Genomic DNA, 21630 nt, shown 5'->3' with positions numbered 1-21630 from the left:
GCAGAGAATACTTAATTCTTAACTGTTTTTAAGACTTAATTTCTGTAATGGAGTCATAAGGCTTTCTTGTCCAGTATTGATTTTTTTATGATTTGAATCATATGAAATGCTTGCTAGCTAGACTGCTGCTTCAGCCCTACTATATTAGAGCAGGTCACTAATGTGCTGTAGAAACCACTTTTTATCTTCACCATCTGGTGTTCTGGTGTTTTTTTTCCTCTTGAAAAAGAAGATAAGACACACTTGCTGGAGGCTATTACTGTCTCTCTGTTCCACAGAGGTGAAACTTAACAGGAAATCTGGTGTATGTTGGCTCTGAATTCTGCACATTAATACAGATTTGAACACAGTTGCTGGCTGATGGGTGGTCCCGCTCCAGCTGCTAAGGAGGTAATGCACAGTAATGGAAGCAGAACTGGAACATAAACTTTTGCAAAGTGCTCTGAAAAAGGGCTGTTGCCTTTCATAGTCTTGTTCTTTGGGAATAGGAAGCTTTTGCTAAGTGCTTATAGGACTTAACAAAAGGAGGATAGGAATGGATGAGACAATGAGAAGCTTGGATTAGACATGGACAGGAAGGAAGAGAAAAAAATTTCCTGAGCCATCTTCAAGCTGGGCTTTCAAGTGAGGGGAACAGGGTCAATAAGATTCTGGGTTCTTATTCTGAGGTTTTTCTCTCCTTTTTTTGTTTAAAACAGAAAAAAAAAATTGAATGGAGTCTGGCATTTCATTTATAATGTTCACGTGCAAGGTTGTACCTAAGTTTCATGCTGTAATTGTTACCAGGATTTCTGAGAAGTGGGACAGAGATCTTCTGCTGAGATTTTGTTTAGTCAGTTCTTCAGCTCTGAGCAGACCTGTGCCTAGGTCTGCACTATGTGGACCGGCCTCAGTAAGCGACTGAGGCAGGTACCAATGGGTCAGATCCACTTGAGCACCAGCTTCAGATAAATTTGATTTTATACAACCATCTACTTTTGAGTTTGGCTTTTCTTTGATTGCAAAGCTGTGTGCGCTCACTCTGTCCCTAGGAGGTGGCATGAGCCGCCAAGTTCCTGTATCGCACTGCTGGATGTGAAATGGTTTTTGCTTTTTACACTGTGTTTCAAAGAACAGCTCCGTCTGGTGCTCTATCTGTCTGTAGTGTCCGGATCTATGCGCAGGAGTTATTGCAGTTTTGTCTGGGTTTTGCATTTCTTTCCTAATGCGTGAATGATGATGGACCTTCTGACGGGCTTTTCGGGCAGCGCAGCTCTTTAGACTCGTGCAGCTCCCTCTCGCTCGGGCGTCTCGCTCGCGTTCTCCACAGCCGCCCGTACCGCGGGCGAGCCAAACCTTGGCCCCGGGGACGAAAGGAAGTCCCGGGCGCGCTCTCCCGTTCGCCGGGCGCGGGCCGGGGGCAGGTGCGGGCGGGGCCGGGCGGGTTAAGGCCGGCGGGGCGGGCCGGGGCGCGGGGCAGAGCGGGGCGGGCGGGCCCGCTCTGGCGGCGGCGCTGGCGCTGCTCCGCTCCGCGCCGGGTGCCGGTGAGTGGGGCCGGGGCGGGCTCAGCCCCTGCCACCGACTGCGGGGCCGGGGCGGTGAAGGGGGCAGCGGTGGGTGCGCTGTAACTGCGGGCTGGACGAGCTCCGGGAGGAATGCGCCTTTGCTCCAGGAGTCGGGCCGGCAAAACTTCTTTACTTCTGTAAAAGTCTCTGCGGTGGTAGCGGAGCGGCGGGCCGTGCCGCCGAGCGGAGCGGGCAGCGGCCGGAGCGCAGCCCCAGCCCGGCGGGGCTCCTCTGTGTCTCGGAGCGGCTCCTCTGTGGAGGTGTGTGCGGACACACACCTCTGTGGCGGGGTGTGCGGACACGGACACGCGCGGTCAGGGCACACGCGTGAGTTTCCATGCATTCGGGACTCCGTTCGCACAGCCCTGGGGGCGCGGGGGCCCTGCCTGCTGAGGCGCGGACAGCTCGTACGGACTGCGGGCGCCGGCAGAGGGTCTTGTGTGAAGTGGTTTTTTAATGCGGTGTTGTCTTAATCTGTGAAATACACCGAAAAAATGCACTGCGTTATTTTGAACGATACGTTCTTTCCCTTAAGGAGACAAAGTCGGGGCCGGGGGGAGAGGGAGAGGAAGCAGTTTTGTACCCTTGTGTTTCCAGAGACCATGTGCTTAGGTCTGCTCTCCTATCTGTGATATATCAGTCTAGAAAAAGACATTTCTCGTGGCAGGCTGGTAAGCTGCATTGCTGTAGCTTTGTTCTTTAAACTATGCAGCGTGAGTGGTTTCTTGCATGTTCTTAAGGTCTTTGAAAATGAGCAGTAGAAAGCACAACTCAAATCCAGTTGTATGGTGAAAAATCTGATTTCACTAAGCTTCTATCTCTGTACTGAAAATTAAACTAAAAGCAAACAAATCAAACAGCCCCACAAACCAAATCTGCATAATCAGTAAAGAAGCAGCAGTTCTTACCACCATGCAGAGCTAAGAGATGTATTTAGCTTTTTTTTTTCAGAATGCTAAGTGAAAGTTTCAGACAAGTTAGACTGGCTGTGTCCTTATCCTCCTGTGCTACACTGACCTTTTAGGAATGCCTTCCAGCATAGGCTTTATGCTATCAGATAATGAAATAAAATCTCTGAAGTATGTGATATGATGCTCTAGAGAATGTATTTGTCTTGGGTATTGGTCTTAGAAACTGACATACCTGAATTCTACTATTATGCCATTAGGCCAACTTCTATGTCTTGAGCAAATATGTCTTAGAGCGGGCTATTTCTAACAGCTCCACTGACACATTTGCTTGTGAACCCAGGCTCTGAATCTCTGAACAGATCAGAGGCAGTCAAGTGACTTCTTTTAATCAGCAGTGGTGTGATTTAGGTCCTCATCAGTATGTCCTGAAAATAAACAGTAAAAGGTGATTTGTTTGGGACTGTGCTGAAATAGTCTCTAATCTGCATTCTGTAGTTTTTGTGAAAGAAAGCTGATTTGTTGAATGGTAAAATAGAGTTGGTAGTGATCAGTGAGAGGACCTGGAAGTTCTGCAGAAATGGGAAACTTACTTTAGAAGCAGAACAGGTATTTTCTTCTAGGCATGTTTCACAATGTATAGGCTGTTTGAATGACTTTTAAATACTTTAAATGCTGTGTCTGTTTCCGCATTATAGGATGACCTGCCAGCTCCTTCCAGAACCACACTTAAAGGAGACTAAATGAAGGCTTTGCAGCAAAGTTTTTAGTTTGAACTCCATATTTAGATCTAGTAAACCATAATTTCAGAAAGTCTTAAATTACCAAAGTCTGAAGTCTAAACTTGTGGTAACTAGTGAGTTACTTGCTATCCGTCCCTAGCAAATTTCTGCAATGTATCAGCGCTTTCAGACAATTTAGTGCATTAGAGAAGCTTTGTGCTGAAGGGATTTCAGGAGCTGGAGCCTGAGCTTTGTAATACCTAGGTGGAGGTGCCCCTGTATCTCTGTGTCACAGTTCAACTGTCGGTGCCAGCCTGCAGCAGTTTGCAGAGGAACAGCGCTGTCACTCACATGCACAGGGTGACTCTTGTGTGCCCTGGCAGTGATTTTTAAGCCTCTTATCAGACTGTGTGTACAGAGCACTGTGCTTTGTGGCTGGTGGTACTACTTCCTCTCTCTGCAACTTTAAATATTTAGTCTTGAGGGTCTATATTTTTGGTGGGTTGAATACTTTTCTTGAGGCTCTCTATTTGTACCATATATCATTGGTCTTTTATGCAGGATGTTTGATAAATAAAAACCTTAAATGCTTCCACCCCAGATATAATAATAGTTGTCAAAGAATCATCTCCATTCCTTTTGCCCCTCTCCCTTCCCAGTCCAAAAGATGACACCACAGAAATGGACTATTACTGGAAATATCCAGAACCGTGGTGGAAGTATGAGGGCTGCTGTACTTTCCATAAGTTAACATTATGTAAGTACAGGCTTGGAGAGAAAATGGATGTGGCACTTTGCTCTCTTTAGTCTAAAAGGTATTGAATACCAAGGTAGTGGGATAATGCTTCTTGGGAGTGCTTGATTTGAGTTCAGAAAGTTATCTGAACTTGGAGATACTACAGTTACAGAAAAAAAGTAGAGCCAAACAAAACCACAAGTAGATTCCCTTGCTAATAATCAAGTTATCTGGTTGAAAAACTTATTCATTTGGCCTCATAGTTTTTTAGTCATAACTTTTTTTTTTTTTTTTAATTTGTAAAGCTGCATTTAAAAAATGTTTTTGAAAAATTACATTCTCAGGTCCTTGAAGTGTAACATGTACCATGCTGTTTCAAGTACAGGCAGTGCCTGCACAATTTCTGTAATAAACAAAATGTAAAACAGTTGCATTTCTGAGATAATTTGTCTCTGTAAGACCTGTTAAATGAATGTTGGCTTCAATTCTATCCTCTAGCAGTAACATATAAAAACAAAAGCTTTAGTTTAGATATATTTGTATGCATAATTTTGTGTTTTCTATGTGCTTCCTTTCCGTTTGTTTCTCTAAACTGATTTTGGTTATAATACCAATAAACTATGAAAGACAATTAAAAGTGAAACAGAGCACTTACCTCACAAAACTCTTACAGTTACATATTAACATTTTTGGCTTCTGCTGTGTTACACACCCTTTTCTGCGCTGGCATTTCTTTCTAAACTGAGGTAACCTGGATGGGTTTCTTGGGTTACTGTGCAATCATTGGGTTGTGTTTTCCTCCGTGGCCATACATGTAGCAGGGTGTGGAGGGGAACAAGGAACCAATTCCCATTCTGAACTGGTACTGTGTACCAGCTGCTGTGGATAGCTCTGGCTGCCCAGCACCCTGGCTTCCTTCTGCCTGTGCCTTGCTCTGGGGGATAAGGTGAATGAGAGCTTTTCAGTAATGAGAAAAACAAAAGCAGCAGGGGTGGTTTATCCAGAAGAAGAGGACAGGACAGAGGGTGTCTGTGAATGCCTGTGGCACAGGGTGCAGGCAGGCAAATGCTGTGCTGTGGGGAGCCCTGGCTGGGGCTGCACTGGCTGAAAACCTCCAGAGACTCCTTTTGTGGTGCTCTACAAGAGCTTGTAGGGTAGATTTAAAAAGCTGAAGGGATGTGTGCAAGTAGGCAATTGCTGCTGCTATTTCTCTGCAGCGACAGTCTGAATGTGAAGAGAGTATTTCACAGTATGCCACCTGTGCCTGTGATCAGTCATTGTGATAAACTCAGCTTTCTGTAGAGCAACTTTTGTAATAAGTTTCAAAATCTCTCAGAAGATCTGTATTTAATACCTGGTCTTTGCTAATGGAGAAGGGGAGCCAGGAGGCCAAGTGCTCATGCAGAGCTGGCAGGCTGCCTGCTTGGCAGGCTGAGCCTGGGCACAGCTTGCTCCTCTGCGCCATCTCACAGACCTGCCCGGCCTGTGCTGGCTCTGGGATCTCTCCCGTTCCACTGTGGGTTGTCTTGGGTGTTGAGCTACCCTGGGATTCTGCACAGAAATTCCTGTGCCAGCTCAGTAAACCAGGCTGGTGTTCTGCCTGGGAACACGCCCTCCCTCTCCCCTGAGATGGCTTTCTGCCCTGCTAAAGGGCTCCTCCACTTCTGTCCTCCTTGCAGGCTCAGTTTTGCTTTCAGGACCTTTCAATCCATGTCTAAAGCTGGCTTGAATCCTCTCACTGTAGCTTTCTGTGCCACCCCAGGCCTGTCTGCTCCCTCCCTCTTGCATTTATACAGAAACAGGGCAGAAGCCACCAGAGTCCCCCAAACTGATGCCAGCCCTCCAGTCAAGTTGTAGCCAATGTATTGAAACATCTTGGTTTTTAATGGACAGGGAAGAAGTTCATGGGAGTGTGCCTTGAATTACATTATGGCTTGCAGGCTAAATTTTATAATGACTTTATCATTAAAATACTATTTGTGTTTTCTTTCAGAAATGTTTGCATTAATAATGAGTAACTCAACTTCGAGCTGATTTACAGGCGAGATTTAATTTTTAATCAAAATTACTTAAAGCTAATTTTAATCACAGTTTGAATCAGCAAAATCCTTGACTTAAATAACTGATATTAAATTTCATTATAAATATACAGATTTTCAGTGAATTTATTGAAGCAAACAAGATTCCAATTGAATAACAACCATTAAAGCATGCTAGCTTGCAACTAGCCAAACCTTTTGTTGAAAACATTATCTGGGTATCTAGGTGTTGTTTTATTTCACTAACTCTTTATTCAGGTATCTGGTGTAATATATTCCTACACAGTCATGCAAATTCTTGACTTTTATTTAAAGAACAGTGAAGAGCATATTCTGACCTAGTAGAAGTTACAGTGTCATAGAGGAATTTATAAGCAGTTAAAGTATATGCATCTGTCATTAAGACAAATAATGTTCAAGATGTTATATATTGGGAAGAATTCTTAAAGTGTGCTTTTAAGTTTGAAAACAGTTTAGCTAAAATCCCAAATCCTTTGAGATTTTTTGAAAAAGAGGATTTTTCCCACTCAAAAAAGAGAAAAAGCTTGAATGCTCACTCAAGAGTGGTAGTGGAAAATGTAGTTCGTAGTCCATCAGTTTGTGATCTTTGTGGCTACTATTGGTTGAAATGGGGTAATTAAATAAGTTGAAATGAGGAAAAGAACATTTTAGACAGGGGTATGTTTTTGGCACTTGACAAGTGCCTGCAAGTAAAAGAGCAAGCTGTTAGCTCAGCTCGCCTGTAGAATAAGCAGTACGTGATAACTGCTGGAGATCTGCATGATGGGATAGGAAACACCAAGTGGTGTAGAACAGGTGAATAGAAATTGTCTGCTGTCCTTTTTAATAAAAAACCCAAGAACCATCAAGCTTGGCAGAGCCAATTTCAAAGCAAAATAAGGCAATTCTTTTTAAGTGAGTAGCACAATGAGGGAGTTCTCTGCTGCAGACTCTGGACGACTCTCTTGCCTGTTTAAGTCTGGACTGACAAGTTCAGCTGTTTTTTTCCTAACTTTGGATAGTATTTTGCCTGAATACTCAAATTCTTGTGTACTTAAGATCTTAAATATATAATATTTAAAGATTATTTTAATAAAGGGTTATATTTAAGGGTTATTTTTTTCTTTTTAAGTTTAAAGCTGCCCTGATTAAGATAAGCTTCTCTGATTTGGCTGCAGAAGAGAAGACCTGGAGAAGAAAGCCCTACCAGGACATGTCACATGCCAGGAACTATGGGATATCCTATCCTGGTGCCTGCTGTGGACTGGGGCAGGACCACTGAGTATTCAGTTGCATAGCCCTGTCACAGCTGTACAGCTCCCCTGAGACCAGGCTCATTCTGCTGGGAGGACTTCAGATAAAGGTGTGAAGAAAACCTTGCACTGTCTGCAAGGCCCCTGGTGTTGTAAGTGCTTTTTGCACACAGGCTGGTGCAGACTACCAAGTGCTGCATCTCCACTTGGACTGGGATGTGAACTTGCTCCAGTTCAGCTTCTGCTTTGGTGCAGCTTCCATTTGGAAATCTCCAGGGTCTGCCCTGTGACTCTGAGACCTCAGCTGGATGCTTTTCTACTCCTTCTCATCTTACCTCAATACCTCAAGACATCTCTTTCAAAATCATTTGTCGTTTGAGCTCTGCTGTGTGACAGTAAGTGTTTGCAGTGTAGTTATTTCAGTGGAGAATTATGGATGTGTGAATGTTATTTTCTTTGGTTACTTCTTCAAATAAGGATGGGACCTCATTAAGCTGAAGTGTTTAGAATAAATTCGTAGTTGATATTTTGGATTTCTTTAAGCTTTTTAACTCATGAGATGCAAAAAGCATCTGTAGATTTCTTTACTCTCCTGTCACTGCAAGCAAGAGATTCATCTGTTGAGATGATTACACAGTAAGATACAACATGTTCAGAAAACCTTCCCTGTAATTTTCACAGTTTTGGCTTTTTGGTGTTTTTTTTTTTTCTTTTCCTTGCCATTCTTGCCCAAAATGTTGCTTCTATTTGCAGGCATTTGGGCTGTTCTGTAAAAGCTTAATGTCAAGCCCAGTAAGTCCTTTGCTGCCTTGATGTGTTAGAGCAGAGGCTTCTCTGCTGGCAGGGTTCCCAGCACTGGGCTACTCAAGTAGCTGTTGTCTGCAGCTCCTCAGGGACCTCTGGTCACTTACAGCCTGAATTTGAGTTTTGAGAAGCTCCTAGGTGAGAATGGGGAATGTGCTGAGTGCCCAACTCCCCCTTGTTCCTGTGAACAGGGAGCAGTGGGCGTTGAATTCCAGTTGACTCATTGCAGTGGATCTGCATTGCTGAGGCTTTTTTATTTTTAGATGGAGGGATGCTCTGTAATATTTCAGCACAAGGGATGATTTACTTGTTTCCTTCCACTTCTTGTCCTTAAGTAGCTGTTCTTAGTTCTGACTATGTGTTTAAATTTGAAGCTTTAAGTAATACAGTCTTTTGTAGAAAAAGTGGCTGGCCAGGTTCTTGAGGGTAATAAAATGGACAACATTGTCAAGTGGCCTGCTTTCATGTTGACTACTAGGTGAGAATTCAGAAAAATCAAGGAAAAAAGGCTAAGGATCTAGTTCAGAAAAATGGAATATTAAAGAAGATAAATTTCCTGAAAATATTAATTATGGAATAGTGTAATTTGATTTTAAATTACTGTAAATATTGCATGAAAGAACACAGGTAGCATAACATAAACGACAAAAGATGGACCTTTTTAGTTCAAAGCTTGGAAGAAATCTTTCATATAACAGTGGCGCATTAACCAGCCTGCTGAGGATTGTTTAATTTGCTTCCCAGTACCTGGGGAGATGAGATTTAACTGCAAAATAACCACAGGGTAATCACAGACTAAGTAAACCTGATGTTTATCTGTTAACAATTATAGCTGCAGAGGTGGAAAGCCTATGCTTTTAAAAATCTTTTTGCCTTAACCACCTCTTCTAGGCTTTTTGTTGGCTGCCACTCTGTATAATATCTAGCATTTTGTGCCATGGCTGTTTTGCTAAAACGATACAATATCTCTTAATGAACTGTTAAAACCCTTCTTCAGATACTGACAGTGAATGATGATCAGACAGAAACTCTCCCTTCTGTGCTAGGAGACCCTGCATGGGGTCCAGCAGCCATGAGTAATTGCTGTCAGACCTCCTGTGTAAATTAGTGCAGGTTCAGTTTGGTTCATAAAAAAGGCAGGGAAATTGCCAAAGCAGCTGACACTGACCTTGCCAGAGCAGCAGAAGTGTGATGTAATCTGGAGCTTGGACTCCCTCTCCATCATCAGGTTAATAGCCCTGTGTCCAAAATAGTGCTGAGCGGGTATGAGAAATAAATCCCAGCACTACTGCTGCTCCTGGGGCTTGCTTTAACCTGTGGTTAGGTAGGGAACTGGATTTTGGTACTAAAGACGACTGGGCTGTGTGGTGCTTGAGAGCCCAGTAAAATAATTCCTGCCTTTAGAATAGTCAAATATCTGGAAAATATTTTTCCCTTTTCAGCACATTTACTTAAGTCCTCTAGTAGTAAATAACAGATATGCACTCAGAATATATATGCCTGTAGCATCTTATATACAAACATTTTTTAACGTTTATTAATATATAATTGAAAAACCAAAAAATTTTTTTCTGTAATGGGCCTTTTATTGCTTAGTCAGTAAAGTAGAAGGGCTATATTTATGCTTCCCTATCCCAACTGGTTACACTGAGAAATGGAAATAATGATGGGGCTGTGGCTCAAACATGGGATTTCACAGCAAGAATGGCTTGGCTGTTGCTCAGATTTTCTCCATGACCTCCAGAAAGTAATTTTTTAACTTCCACTTTGTTGCTTGTACAGTATGACTGCTTGTGCAAAAGAACTGTGCTGGAATTTTTTTAAGTAGGAAAATCTTTTAAAATTCCTGATTCATCCAAGCATCATGCACTGTGGTTCCCCAGAGTATCTTCTGTGTCCACGCTGTACAGTTTGAGTTTTTACTTAAGGTCTCCAAGTACACACCCTCTTGTGTCCCTGTCAGAACGCCTTGTCCCCCAGAAAGGAAGGTATAGTGATTGAAGCAAGGACTATTAGGTGATTGCTAATCTTCCGTCTTTTTCCCTTCCACCCTCCCTAGGATGCAGGGGCTTTGATCCAGGATGAACGAATGCTACTATGACAAGCGCATGGACTTTTTCTACAACAGGACAAAGACGGACACGGCGGATGAGTGGACAGGACCGCAGCTCATTGGTGTTCTGTGCTTTGGCACATTTTTCTGCCTCTTCATTTTTATTTCAAATTCTCTGGTCATAGCAGCTGTGGTGAAGAACAAGAGGTTTCATTTTCCCTTTTACTATCTTCTGGCCAACCTAGCAGCCGCAGACTTTTTTGCTGGAATCGCCTACGTGTTCTTGATGTTCAACACGGGTCCGGTGTCGAAGACACTGACAGTTAACCGCTGGTTTCTGCGCCAGGGGCTCCTGGACACCAGCCTGACGGCGTCCCTGGTGAACCTCCTCGTCATCGCCGTGGAGCGCCACATGTCCATCATGCGCATGAAGATCCACAGCAATCTCACCAAGAAGAGAGTCACCTTCTTAATTATATCCATTTGGGCCATTGCTATTTTCATGGGTGCTGTTCCGACCCTGGGGTGGAACTGCCTCTGTGACATTACTGTCTGCTCGTCCCTGGCACCCATTTACAGCAGAAGTTACCTGGTGTTCTGGAGTGTCTTAAACCTGGTTGTCTTCTTCATTATGGTGGTGGTTTACATAAGAATCTACATGTACGTCCAGAGGAAAACCAACGTCTTGTCCTCACACACTAGCGGGTCCATTAGCCGGAGGAGAACCCCTGTGAAGCTTATGAAGACTGTCATGACTGTCTTAGGTAAGAGACTACAAACCATGCTGGGCAAGGCTGGCAGTGCCAGTGAATTGGTTTGTGCTGGTTTGGTTTAGTTTTTATTTGAAACAAACCAACAAAAAACTCCACAAAAATTGCTCAGCCCTCCTAACACAAAGAAACCTCACTGAACCTTTAAGTGCTGGAGGCATCTAGACTTCTGTGTGCTTTAGACACTGAAAGAGCTGTTGTGCTATGCAGAAACATGAGACAGAGGACTGGTCAACACATAGAAGAAAAGTGTAGGTGCCTTGTTACAAAACACAAATTTTGAAGATAAAGGGTTTTGGCTGTGGTTTTTGTTGTTGTTGTTTCTTTTTTTTTTTTTTTTTTTTTTTTTTTGCAGGAAGATACAAGATCACTTTGGAGAAAGGCGTGTGAAGGTTTATAATTACTTAGCAGAACATTTTCAAAATAATGTTTTTTCATATTTGTGTAAGGCCATGAGCACTAATGTTGGGTGTCGATAGTTTTCTTTGCACATCTTCCTCTTGGCTGTTTTCTGGGCATAGAAACTTCTTCCCCCTGGAAATGCACTTTCCCGAGGGAAAGAAGGGAATGGCTGGTGGGTCTGTGACTTTGATGGAGGTTTGCTTTTCAAGGAAAGGATTCACCTTCATTCTGTGCATATTGCATGGTACAAAGTACTTTTAGAAAATGACGGTACAGTCTAGCCTTAGATCTCTAAATCATAACATGAGATTTGCCCTGGGTTATATCCTAAAGACACTGTTGATACTTGAGCAGCTCAGATCACTTCATCAGGGAATTGTGATGTAGTGCACATTAAATTAGAGATTAACAGATCGGGTGACTGATCCTTGGAACAAGTATCAGCTGTAGCAATCAATTTTCTCCAGAATGACTTGAATCTGAACAAGATGTGTCCTGGAAACCAAATATCATGCCAGCAGGGCTCCAGGTGGAACTGGGGGTACACTGAGACATTTGTGAAGGTGGGCTCAGGTGTGTTGGACTCTAAACCCACAAATATGGCTTTACTGCTCTAACAGCTGTTCTGAGGTTGGATGAGCTGGAGCTTTTGGGAAAGCTGGTGGTCATGCATACCTGGGACACAGTTGTGTCGTTCTGCAGCACGGTAGTATTAGAGAGCTCTGGGAGAAAAGTGTAATTTTTCATGGAGGTAGGACTTGCCAGGGTAGGAAGCTCAAGTTGAGGACACTTTCTTTCCCTTGCAGTTTTTGGATGCTGTTTGAACAGTCTGGTATCTGATTGTATTGGGTTTTTTTCTGAATTAATAATGCTGTGCTGCATAACACCTTTGTCTGCCAAACGATGTCTCAAAGAGTTTCAGAAGCTGAAATCCATTAAACTTCACAGTGCCTGACCTTGTAAAAGAAAGTGGACTGGTAGTTCAAGCATGGTCAAGGTTCTCACTTATACTTCTGTGTCTTCTGGAGTTGGCTTGTCTGCTGTCAGAGCCTTTTCCTTCTAAACCATCCCCCAGCTGTTCTTCTTTGAGAGTCAATGTGGTGGTTGTTCCTGTCCCTCTGCCCTTGACTTGCAGGAGCAAGATTTGATCTTTTGCCCCACCTAAGCTACTGTGCACTGAAACCTAAACCATCCACCTGGAAGGAGAAAATCCCTGCAGAAAAACTCTGATTTGCTCCAAATATGATCCTACCCTAATGCATAGGGATGAGTAGACTGTAGTTAACTGCTGCATTGGAAAGAGACAGAAACCAGAGCACTTTTAAAAAGCACTTATCTGAGCATTTCTATTGAAGGCAGGACTGGTCCCTGCAGCTGATGTGGGAGTTGGGGGGACAGGGATGGTGGCTGCCATTCCCTCATCCCTCAAAGTCCTTTAGCCAGTGGCAAGCCTTCAGTGTTCTCTGTGACCATGCTGCTGTGTGGAAATAAACCCCACTTCAAATCTCATTTCAAACTTGGTATTTCTTTTCCTAGGGAGTGGGGCCTTAGGACTATCGGTTGATTTGAAGTTCAGCATTAGCTTCCTCTTACTCACAGCTTTTCAGCCATGAAATTGAACTATAATTCAGGCAGAGCATTTAATGTTATTGTGTGCTGGGCCAGGCAAATTTAAGTTAGCCTGAGTGCTGCTTTAGAGATCCTAATTTTGTATATTTACTTTGTCAGTCAGAAACAAAACTGAAAAAGAGCCTGCTTCCAAAGAGGTTAAATTAGTGCCGGTGTTGCTGGATGTAGTCTACTTCAAGCTCATGGGTCAGAGGAAATGTATCTTGGCATGTTCCTTCATATCAGTTCTCCAAATTTTGACTCTGAGGGGCTTTTTAAAACCATTTATTTGCAAGATTGAGAACTTATTTTTTTTAACAGTTTGAAGTGTGCTCTCCTGGCCAAGTCATTCAAGCACCGTATGCAAAATGCATTAAAAACCAAATAGCTTGTTTTCTGGACTTTCCAATTACCAGGAGTCACCAAGTGACCAAAGTGATTCTTCCAAAATTCTGCTTATAACCACTGATGCAAGAGCCTAGAGCACGTGGCTTTTGCCCAGAGCAGTTATTTTAAATGTTTTTTTCTGAAACATCTGAAAATGCTTTGGAGTACACACCTGATACCATCTTCTAAAAGCCCATTCCAAGATACTGTGCTGGATAATGCATAATAATCCCCAATGTTCTTGTTCATGTGCTCTATTGCTTTCATGGGAGATTCAGGACAAAATCCCTCTGCTCTGCTGCTGTGTGGAAGGAGGCTGTGTGTAGCTGGGTCCTGCTGGCTTGCTGCTCCTCCCAGCTTCCTCCCGCTCCCTCCTTGGGAAGGCTGGGCTGTGGCTGGCTGCCCTTCCAGCAAAACATCCCTGTCCTCTCTGGGTGCTCTCCTCCTGTGGCCCTACAGTTCAGAGCTGGGGAAATTGAGATTTTAGTGTCATTTCATGGATTCCTGGTGACCACAACTTGTGGTGGCTTTTTGCACCATCACTTAGGCTTGGAGGGTCCCTTCCAGAGGCTGGGAGTCAAATCTCTGCCACCTGCATATTCCTGCCGTAACCTCTAAAATAGTCCATCATGGCATAGGAGTAAGGCTTTCCCTTTGGCATGCTGAACTACAGGGTGTTATCTAGTTGAAACTGGAAGATGTGAAACCAAGAAAAAGGGGCTAAAATGCTCTTGGGCTGACCTGGTGGCACAATCCCAGCTCAGCCTGTGACTGTAGCTTTGAAGAAGAGCAGCTGCAGGTGTGCGGGTATGTGATTTTCAGGTGGTTGTGTATGTATGTGGTAGCTCCTCTGAACCTGGCAGTGAGATTCCTGCTGAAATAGCAGCTTTGGAGGGGATGATTTTCAGTTTCAGTGAATTTATAGTTTAATTGGTAACTTGCTGTTTTAACTTGGTTGCACATGTGGCATTGGCATCTGGAACCTACTGCACTTTTTTTTTCTCTCAGTGTTGGCATGCTCGGGGACAGCCTTGATGTGCAGGAGTTTATGAAATAATGCTGTTGAAGCATCAGTAGCGCTTCCAGATCCACAGGAATTAATTTTTAAACAGAGATGATGTAATCTACAAGAAATTCCATGGTTAAATCTAATGGAAAATCCTCAAACTAACCTTGAGGCATTGTGATCTCCCATAATCTGGTGAAGAGACTCTGAGTTGTTCTAATCTATGTGGCAGTCAGGCTGTATTTCATGTCACTTTTGTGAATTTTAATGAGTCCCAGAAGTTAAATTATTTTTGGAGTGTGTCACTTTGTCAGGGAGGGGAGCTCCTATGGGATAAATATTCTGCAAACAAGAAAATTGCCAAAGGGCTGAGACTAAGGTATATTTTTATGCTTAACCATGGCTCCCTCTGAAAGCTTGGAGGTAAAAATAACAAAATCTGAGCAAGGCTGTGAGTCTGAGACGTGCCTCACTTTCATCTCTGTGGTGCTAAAAGCAAAAAGTGTTTTTGATGGAGTCAGAGCAGCAGCCCCAAGAAGGCATTATCCAGTAACTTGGACACCGTCACTGCATTGCCCTGTCCTTGTTTTCGGTCGTGGGAAATGTTTGGAGACATGCTGCAGGTGTCTTTTATCTTTCCTTACTTTGGAAACCTTTTAGGTTTTTACTTGTATAGATAGACAGGGATACATCCTATGAGTTCATGGACTACTCCTGCCTGCAATCTTGGGTTCTGTTTAAAGGAGAGCTTTCTGTGTCTTTTGTTAAATGTGCCTTTTGGGGTCTCTTTCCTCTCCTGCTGACTTCCATAAAAGCATGGTTGCACCTTGCACTCTTTATGGTACAAGTGGTCAAAATGCTTTCAGCATCTGTTCTAAGGAATGTTTGTACCATCTCAGTTTCTGCATGGAGCTGGTGGATTGGCAGCTTTGCCAGTGCCCCTTGTTAGTGAAAGCTCTGTGTCTGAACGCTTGCTGAGACACTTAACCAGGCACAGTACTGTCTGGGTGGTTGGGTTACAGCACTTGTTAAAACTGATGGGATTTGCTGGTGAACCCCAGGACAGCAATTCTGTGCAGTGTTTTGTCCATTGAAGAGAGAGCTGGTGCCCTGCTCACAACTACTCACTCAGCATGCAGGAGCCAAACCAGTGTGTAGTACAAAGACTGACCAGGAAAAACAAGTGTTGTGGCAGCAGCATGCAGCTCCCGATGCCAGTGGGCAATGGAGGAATGTTACTGATGTTAACCAGTATCTCAAAACTAACACCATGAAATTAGCACTTAGCATCACAAAAACCTTGGTACGGCAGAGTAGAAAATTCAGTTTCTGAAGTGGTCTCTTGCCTTTCTGTTCAGTATTGCCTAGAACAGAGTAAATCAGCTGAATTTTGTCTGTAGTCCAGGAGCACAAGGTTGCAGCAAGATCCACAATACCTTGTCCTGATCCTAGTGCTTGCTAAATCACACAAATCCCCTTAACATACCCTTATGGCCTGCCTATCATATGGGTGATGCCCACTCCAGTCCTCGATGGGGAGAAGTGCTGGTGCTGCTAAACCCAGCCCGTGTGCAGCAGGGCTGGTGGGTGCCTGGCTGCTGCTGGGCACTGCCTCTGGTGCTGCCTGGCTCCTGCTGTGAGCCAGCCTCCCTCCCACTGCCGGCTTCCACAGCTTGGATATGGGAATATCAGCAGCTTTGAAAAGATGAGGTGGACTTGCTTGTTCTACCAAAATTGTTGAACAGATATCCACATCCCCGGAGAGCTTTTAGGCATGTAGATGCTATTATTTGTTGAATTATTTTTTTCCTAAGCTCCAAAATGGGGAAACTCGGCTGTGATAAGTGGTTGGAATTTCCTCGGTGCATTGGTCAAACTGTGACTGCTGGGCAGAGTTGTAATTTTCTATTTCTGTATGGCAGACAGCAATTGTGGCTTGTGCTAAGTTAGTATTATCATGCACATGGCTGCTCCTTCCCTGGGCTCTGGGCAAGGGATCACGGGGTGCAGTGCAGCGGGGAGACCAAGGGGCAGATGGGGCAGTCCAGAGCCCCTCTCGGCTTGTGCCTGAGGCTGCATTTGGTAGCAGTGTTACCCCTGCTCACCCTCACTTACAGTGTGGGTGTGCAGCAACAGGGGAAGGTGCAAATGAAGTATTGAACTGCCTCTAAGCTGTGGTTTTAATGATTTCTTTGTGCTGTGTTCAGTCTAAGATCTCTCTTACCTCATTCTCCCTTTAATTTTTTTTTCCTCTCGCAGAGTTTTCTCTTCCCCCACCACTATGCACTTACTTCCTCATACTTTTTCTGTTTTGCTTTTGGTTTTTTTGTTCCCACCCCTTCATTTCTTTGCCCTGGCTGCTACATCCGTCACTTCACCTTCACCAATTCATCTATTTGCTTCCTCCTCTCTTTTCCCGTGTAACTAATTTTTTCCCTGCAGCCAAATTACTGTGTCTCAGCATGCAGAGCCTGGGAGGGAGCTGTGGAAGGAGGTGGGCTCGGCTCTGACCGGGGAGCCCACAGTGCTCGTGTGTTGTAGGGAGTGGCACATGCTACACTAGCTGTGGGTTTCCCACCCAGGACATGTGTAAATTACGTGACACTTGCCTTATTAATTGGCACTGCAGAGTCAGCTGTGGGGTGGCAGGAGACTTGTCTCTTTAGATCATATTATGGCAGTGGTGGAAGTGAACCACCTGATATCTTCTCCTCCAGTACATGAAAGAGATGAACAGAGGAAATGTGTTCCAGTGCCAGTTCTCTGCTTTGAAATGCTCCAGAGCTCTTGTTTATTTATCAGCATGGATAAATCATTGTTGTAATGACCTTTTCCCATGTGTGTTTGAGTTGAAGCTGTCAGCAGCTCAGATTCTTGCTCCCTGCAGTCTTCTGAGAGCTGCCCTGCCTCCTGTTCGGGGCTTGGCAGAGAAGCTGTAGCAGATATAATCTTGCTACTGTCATTAGAATTTTGTCCTCTCCTGCTTTTCTCATTTTTGTGTAGAATTTTGACAAACTCAATAATCTTGTAAGACATTAAATGCTCCAAAACCCAAAAGTTTGAAGTCAGATTTGGTTTTCATTTTATTGTCTCCTATATTTCTAGGTGCCTTTGTTGTCTGCTGGACCCCTGGCCTTGTCGTCTTATTGCTTGATGGACTGAACTGTACTGACTGTGGGATTCAGCATGTTAAAAGGTGGTTTCTTCTCCTGGCCCTGTTGAACTCTGTCATGAATCCAATAATTTATTCATACAAAGATGATGAGATGTGGGCCACCATGAAAAGGATGATTTGCTGCTCCTCTGAGGATAAGAGCCAGGAGAGACGCTCATCTCGGATCCCCTCAACAGTTCTCTGCAGGAGCACGGATATCTCGGGCCATTACATTGAAGATGGCATTATTCAAGGGACAATTTGTGGAAAAGGAGATCTTGGTGACAAAGGAAACGCCTGAGCTATGCAAGGGACTGACTTGGCTGGAAAAGGAGAGGGGGAAGGGAGAGGTTTTGTAAGAGGAGATCGACTGGCAAAGCTAGTAAACAATATATCCACTTTGTTCCAGAGCCTCAACTCCAGTGTTAACAAAAGTTCTTATAAATAATTGCCTGATGGAAAAACACTTTGTAATGAAGAAAACTTTCTGTACTGCCATCCTTTTTGTCTATCAAGTACATGAAATTGTTTTTTCATGTGAATGGAATAAATACCTCTCAGAGACTTCTTGTGCATGGAAACAAAGTGTAAGCAATGTTAAGAGACCCTCCTTAAGCTCCTACAGAGAGAAGAAACCTGCCTGACTGTGCAGGTTTGGCATTCATTGAGTATTTATGCTTTGAATAGTTTCTGTGCACCTTGAGGAGGATTGCAGGCTTGGTTGGACAGAATTGTGGCCTGTTTTCTTGGTTTGTCAATTTCATGAAACAGTTCATGCTTACCTCTTCTCTTCCTCGTCCTTATCTTGCTTTCAAAATAGGTAGTTTGATAGTTTATTAAAGCTATGCCAGAAACCTGGCTGTGATGGGAGAGCCAGACCAGGCGTCAGTGTGTGTGAGTGTCTGACCATGGACCGTCAGGATCTGAGACTACAGAAAGCACAAAAGCCATTATTTCTTCCATAGTGGGGGGAGTGCTGCAGGCAAAGATAGTGCACTCTCTGCTGCTGTTGTGTAGGCAGGCATTGAAGGTGGATTAACAGAAAAGCAGTGAGGCTGCGTTCATTATGCTCATTTTTTACTTCCCTAGATAACATCAAATGAGTGTGCTTGCTCCTCTTTACCTGCTGTGCCGCTGAGAGAAATGAGATCCCAAACTCTGGTTTACAAGGGAACTTTGAAGGGAAGTTTAAATACCCATATGTCCAGCTCAATCAAGCTATTTAAAATAGAAATTAATTTACAGGCAAAAAAAGCCTGAAATCAATTTATGTCCCTACCATAGTACAGTGTGCATTGATTATTAGGCCTTGTCTGGACCACATTTAACCTCTAATTTGCAAACAGGTCTTACTGGAACAGGTACTTGAGGAAAGGGCCCTGAAGCAGCGAGCCATGGAGGGCTTTCAGCATTGTGACTGATCAAATCCAGCGCTGATGCAGCCACAACCCAAACAGCTGGAGTTTGACTTAAGGACTACGCTCTAACAGAGGGTCCAGCAATACAAAGCTCTACGGTAAACGTCTTCTATTTAAAATTTCAAATTAAAAACTGGATTGTAGATTTATCAGTACTCTAAGAGGCTGGTTCATGCTGTCTGGTTTCAACAGCAGTGAACTCCCTGTTGCCACTTTAACTTCAAGAGGAGTTTCCTGTGTTGTCCCCAAGAGAAAGTCTGATCCCTAGTATCAAGGCAGGTTACCACAACCAGAGGTCACTTGGAACAGTTTTGGAAGTTTTGGCCACTTGGAATTATCAGAGAACAACATGAAGAGCCAACACCAAGGACATCTTTTATGAAGCTGAAAGATAAAGTTCAGCTGCGGTTTGGACAAATTCTTCCTTTGGTGCCACTTGCACATGGATATCCTGACTGTGTTGGTCAAAACAGAACCAGCCCTTGGCTCAAAGGCTGAGCAGGGGATTTGCAGAATGCACTGGGGGACTTCACAGCAGCCCTTAGCATATCTTGCAAACACAGTAAGGCCCTGTTCAGAGAGCTCTCCCATAACATGCTCATCCCATCCCATCCTGTAGGGATGTGGCCCAGTATTCGAGGTAGATGCTGTATTTGAGCAACGCTAAAAATGTTTACACATTTTTTGCTATTATAATGCAATTTTTTGTGCAAATACTACTTCACTGCTCTGGTGTTCTGAAAAGCGTGTAAAGTGGTGCTTTGTAGAGGCGGTGGTGTGGTGGGTTGAGCCTGGCTGGAGACCAGGTGCCTACCAAAGCTGCTCCATCACTCCTCTCCTCAGCTGGACAGGGGAGAGAAAATAAAACAAAAGACTCATGGGTCAAGATAAGGACAGGGAGAGATTGATCACCAATTATAGACTTGACTTGGAGAAAAATTAAGTTATTACCAATCACATCAGGGTAGGATAATGGGAAATAAACCCAGATCTTAATGCTTTCCTCCCATCCTCTGTATTTCTTGGGCTTAGCTTTACTTCTGATTTTCTCTATCTCCATTCCACAGTGGTGCAGGGAGACAGGGAATGTGGTTGGTTCATCAGTTGTTGCCACTCCTTCCTCCTCATTGTGAGGTTTCCTCAAACTCTTCCCCTCTCCTTTATGGGGTCCCTCCCACAGGAGACAGTTCTCCTCAAATTTCTCCAACAGGATGGGTCCCCCATGGAGTCACTAGCCAGCAAACCTGCTCCTGCATGGGCTTTCCATGTGCTCACAGTCTCCTTTGGGCATTCCTCTTCTCCTGCATGGGATCCTCCACAGGCTGCAGGTAGACCTTTGCTCCGCTATGGGCCTCCAGGGGCTGCAGCAGAAGCTCAGCTCTGGTGCCTGGGGCACCTCCTGCCCACCTTGGTGTTGGCACAGTTTTCTCTCACAAATTCTCACTCTCCTCTTCAGCTGCAGTTGCACAGGTTTTTTTCATCCATCTTAGATACGTTATCCCAGATCTGCTGCCACTGTTGCTGATGGACTCAGCTTTGGACAGGGGTGGGTCTGTCTTGCAGCCAGCTGGCATTGGCTCTGTCAGACATAGGAAAGTTTCTGGTGTCTTCTCACGAAAGCCACCCGTTTCCCCACCCCATGCCGTTACGGAAGCCTTATCCTGCAAACCCATCCCAGGTGGCCTTGTAAAAGCCCAGCATGCAGGCACCCCTTCCCTACAGCTACTGCAGTGCACAGTTGGTCTGAACTAGGCTGAAGCTCTGTATGCAAACCTAATAGAAAATAAAATGGTACTTCAAAATGAAAGTCTTGTTTTGCCTCCTGTTTGAATGGTGATTGAACAACGATGGGGAAATGTTGTTTCATGTTACTGTGGCTCCAGGGTGGGGGTGGGAGTTGTTTTAATAAAATTTTCCTACTTACTAGCAGTACTGGCCAGCGTATTGCTTGATTGAATCAGGCCCTGAAGAGAGCTTGGATGAAGATCTTGAGCATCTGCAGCAGAGGAAAAAACATTAGGTCTCTCCTGCAGAGCTTGGGATTTAGGCAGCAAAATAACTACCTGTGGATGCTATTTCCAGATAAGGAGGAAAATGTGACTTCTGTGAAGGTGAAGGACTTTGTTTGTTTTTTTTTTTTTTTACAGCAGCCCTTCATCCCCTGGGCTCCTGGTCTGGGTTAAGGTCTGAGAGGTGCTACCAGTCATTCTGCTACAAGTATGTGTGTGTGTGGGGGGGGTTGGTTTGAGGTCTCTTATCCTTTCTATTGTCTAATTAAAAAAACCCAAACAACAGCAACATCAAAACCCCCCAAAAGCCTGCAAACTGGTACTTGGAGAATGGTACTATTTGCAGTGACATGCCCTTTGTTGCTGCAGAATGCTTTCCTTGGAGCTGCTACATTCATGGTCTACTGCTATAAATTGCAATGTGACATGACTGGAAAAGGAAACTGATGTTGCATCAAACTTTCCTAAGAACTGCTACAGCACAGGCTGTGTAATGTTTCCAATATCAAACTGTCTAAACATCTACCTACTCACAGAGCAGGGAATTCCTTATTAACTCCATAAACATTTGTCAGAATAGTTTGTCTCAAGGAAACCATTAAAGCACTATTTACACTTGAGTAAGACAAAAAAATAATTAAAAGAACGAAGGGCAGTTGGTGAAGGTAAGTTCTGCAGGGTTCCTTTGTTTCCTTTTTCACTTATATCCCAAAATATCTGCATCAGTTGACTCTGCATGTGCCTGCTCCTGTTTGTATCAGTACATTCTGCCAGGGAAGGCTTTGGGGTGAACATTCACAGAAACCCAAGGACATTA

General features: G+C 44.0%; 1 protein-coding gene across 7 annotated transcripts; it reads left to right on the top strand.

The window, feature by feature from the left end:
- Nucleotides 1–1445: 1445 nt before the first annotated feature.
- LPAR3 (lysophosphatidic acid receptor 3) lies at nt 1446–20626 on the top strand. Of its 7 annotated transcripts, none has more exons than XM_038144835.1 (4): nt 1446–1523; nt 7128–7597; nt 10066–10823; nt 17338–20626. In XM_038144835.1, the coding sequence occupies exons 3-4, from the start codon at nt 10088–10090 to the stop codon at nt 17685–17687; spliced, it is 1086 nt and encodes a 361-aa protein (XP_038000763.1). In that variant the 5' UTR covers nt 1446–1523; nt 7128–7597; nt 10066–10087; the 3' UTR covers nt 17688–20626. The 7 variants fall into 7 exon arrangements, with proteins under 7 accessions (XP_038000763.1, XP_038000767.1, XP_038000761.1 ...); XM_038144839.1 differs by having other exon boundaries at nt 1447–1523; nt 7082–7312; XM_038144833.1 differs by having other exon boundaries at nt 1447–1523; nt 7082–7597.
- The last annotated feature ends 1004 nt before the right edge of the window (nt 20627–21630 follow it).

This window comes from Motacilla alba, chromosome 8 (assembly GCF_015832195.1).
Source record: "Motacilla alba alba isolate MOTALB_02 chromosome 8, Motacilla_alba_V1.0_pri, whole genome shotgun sequence".
NCBI lineage: Eukaryota > Metazoa > Chordata > Aves > Passeriformes > Motacillidae > Motacilla > Motacilla alba.
This window is presented reverse-complemented; position numbering and strand designations above follow the sequence as displayed.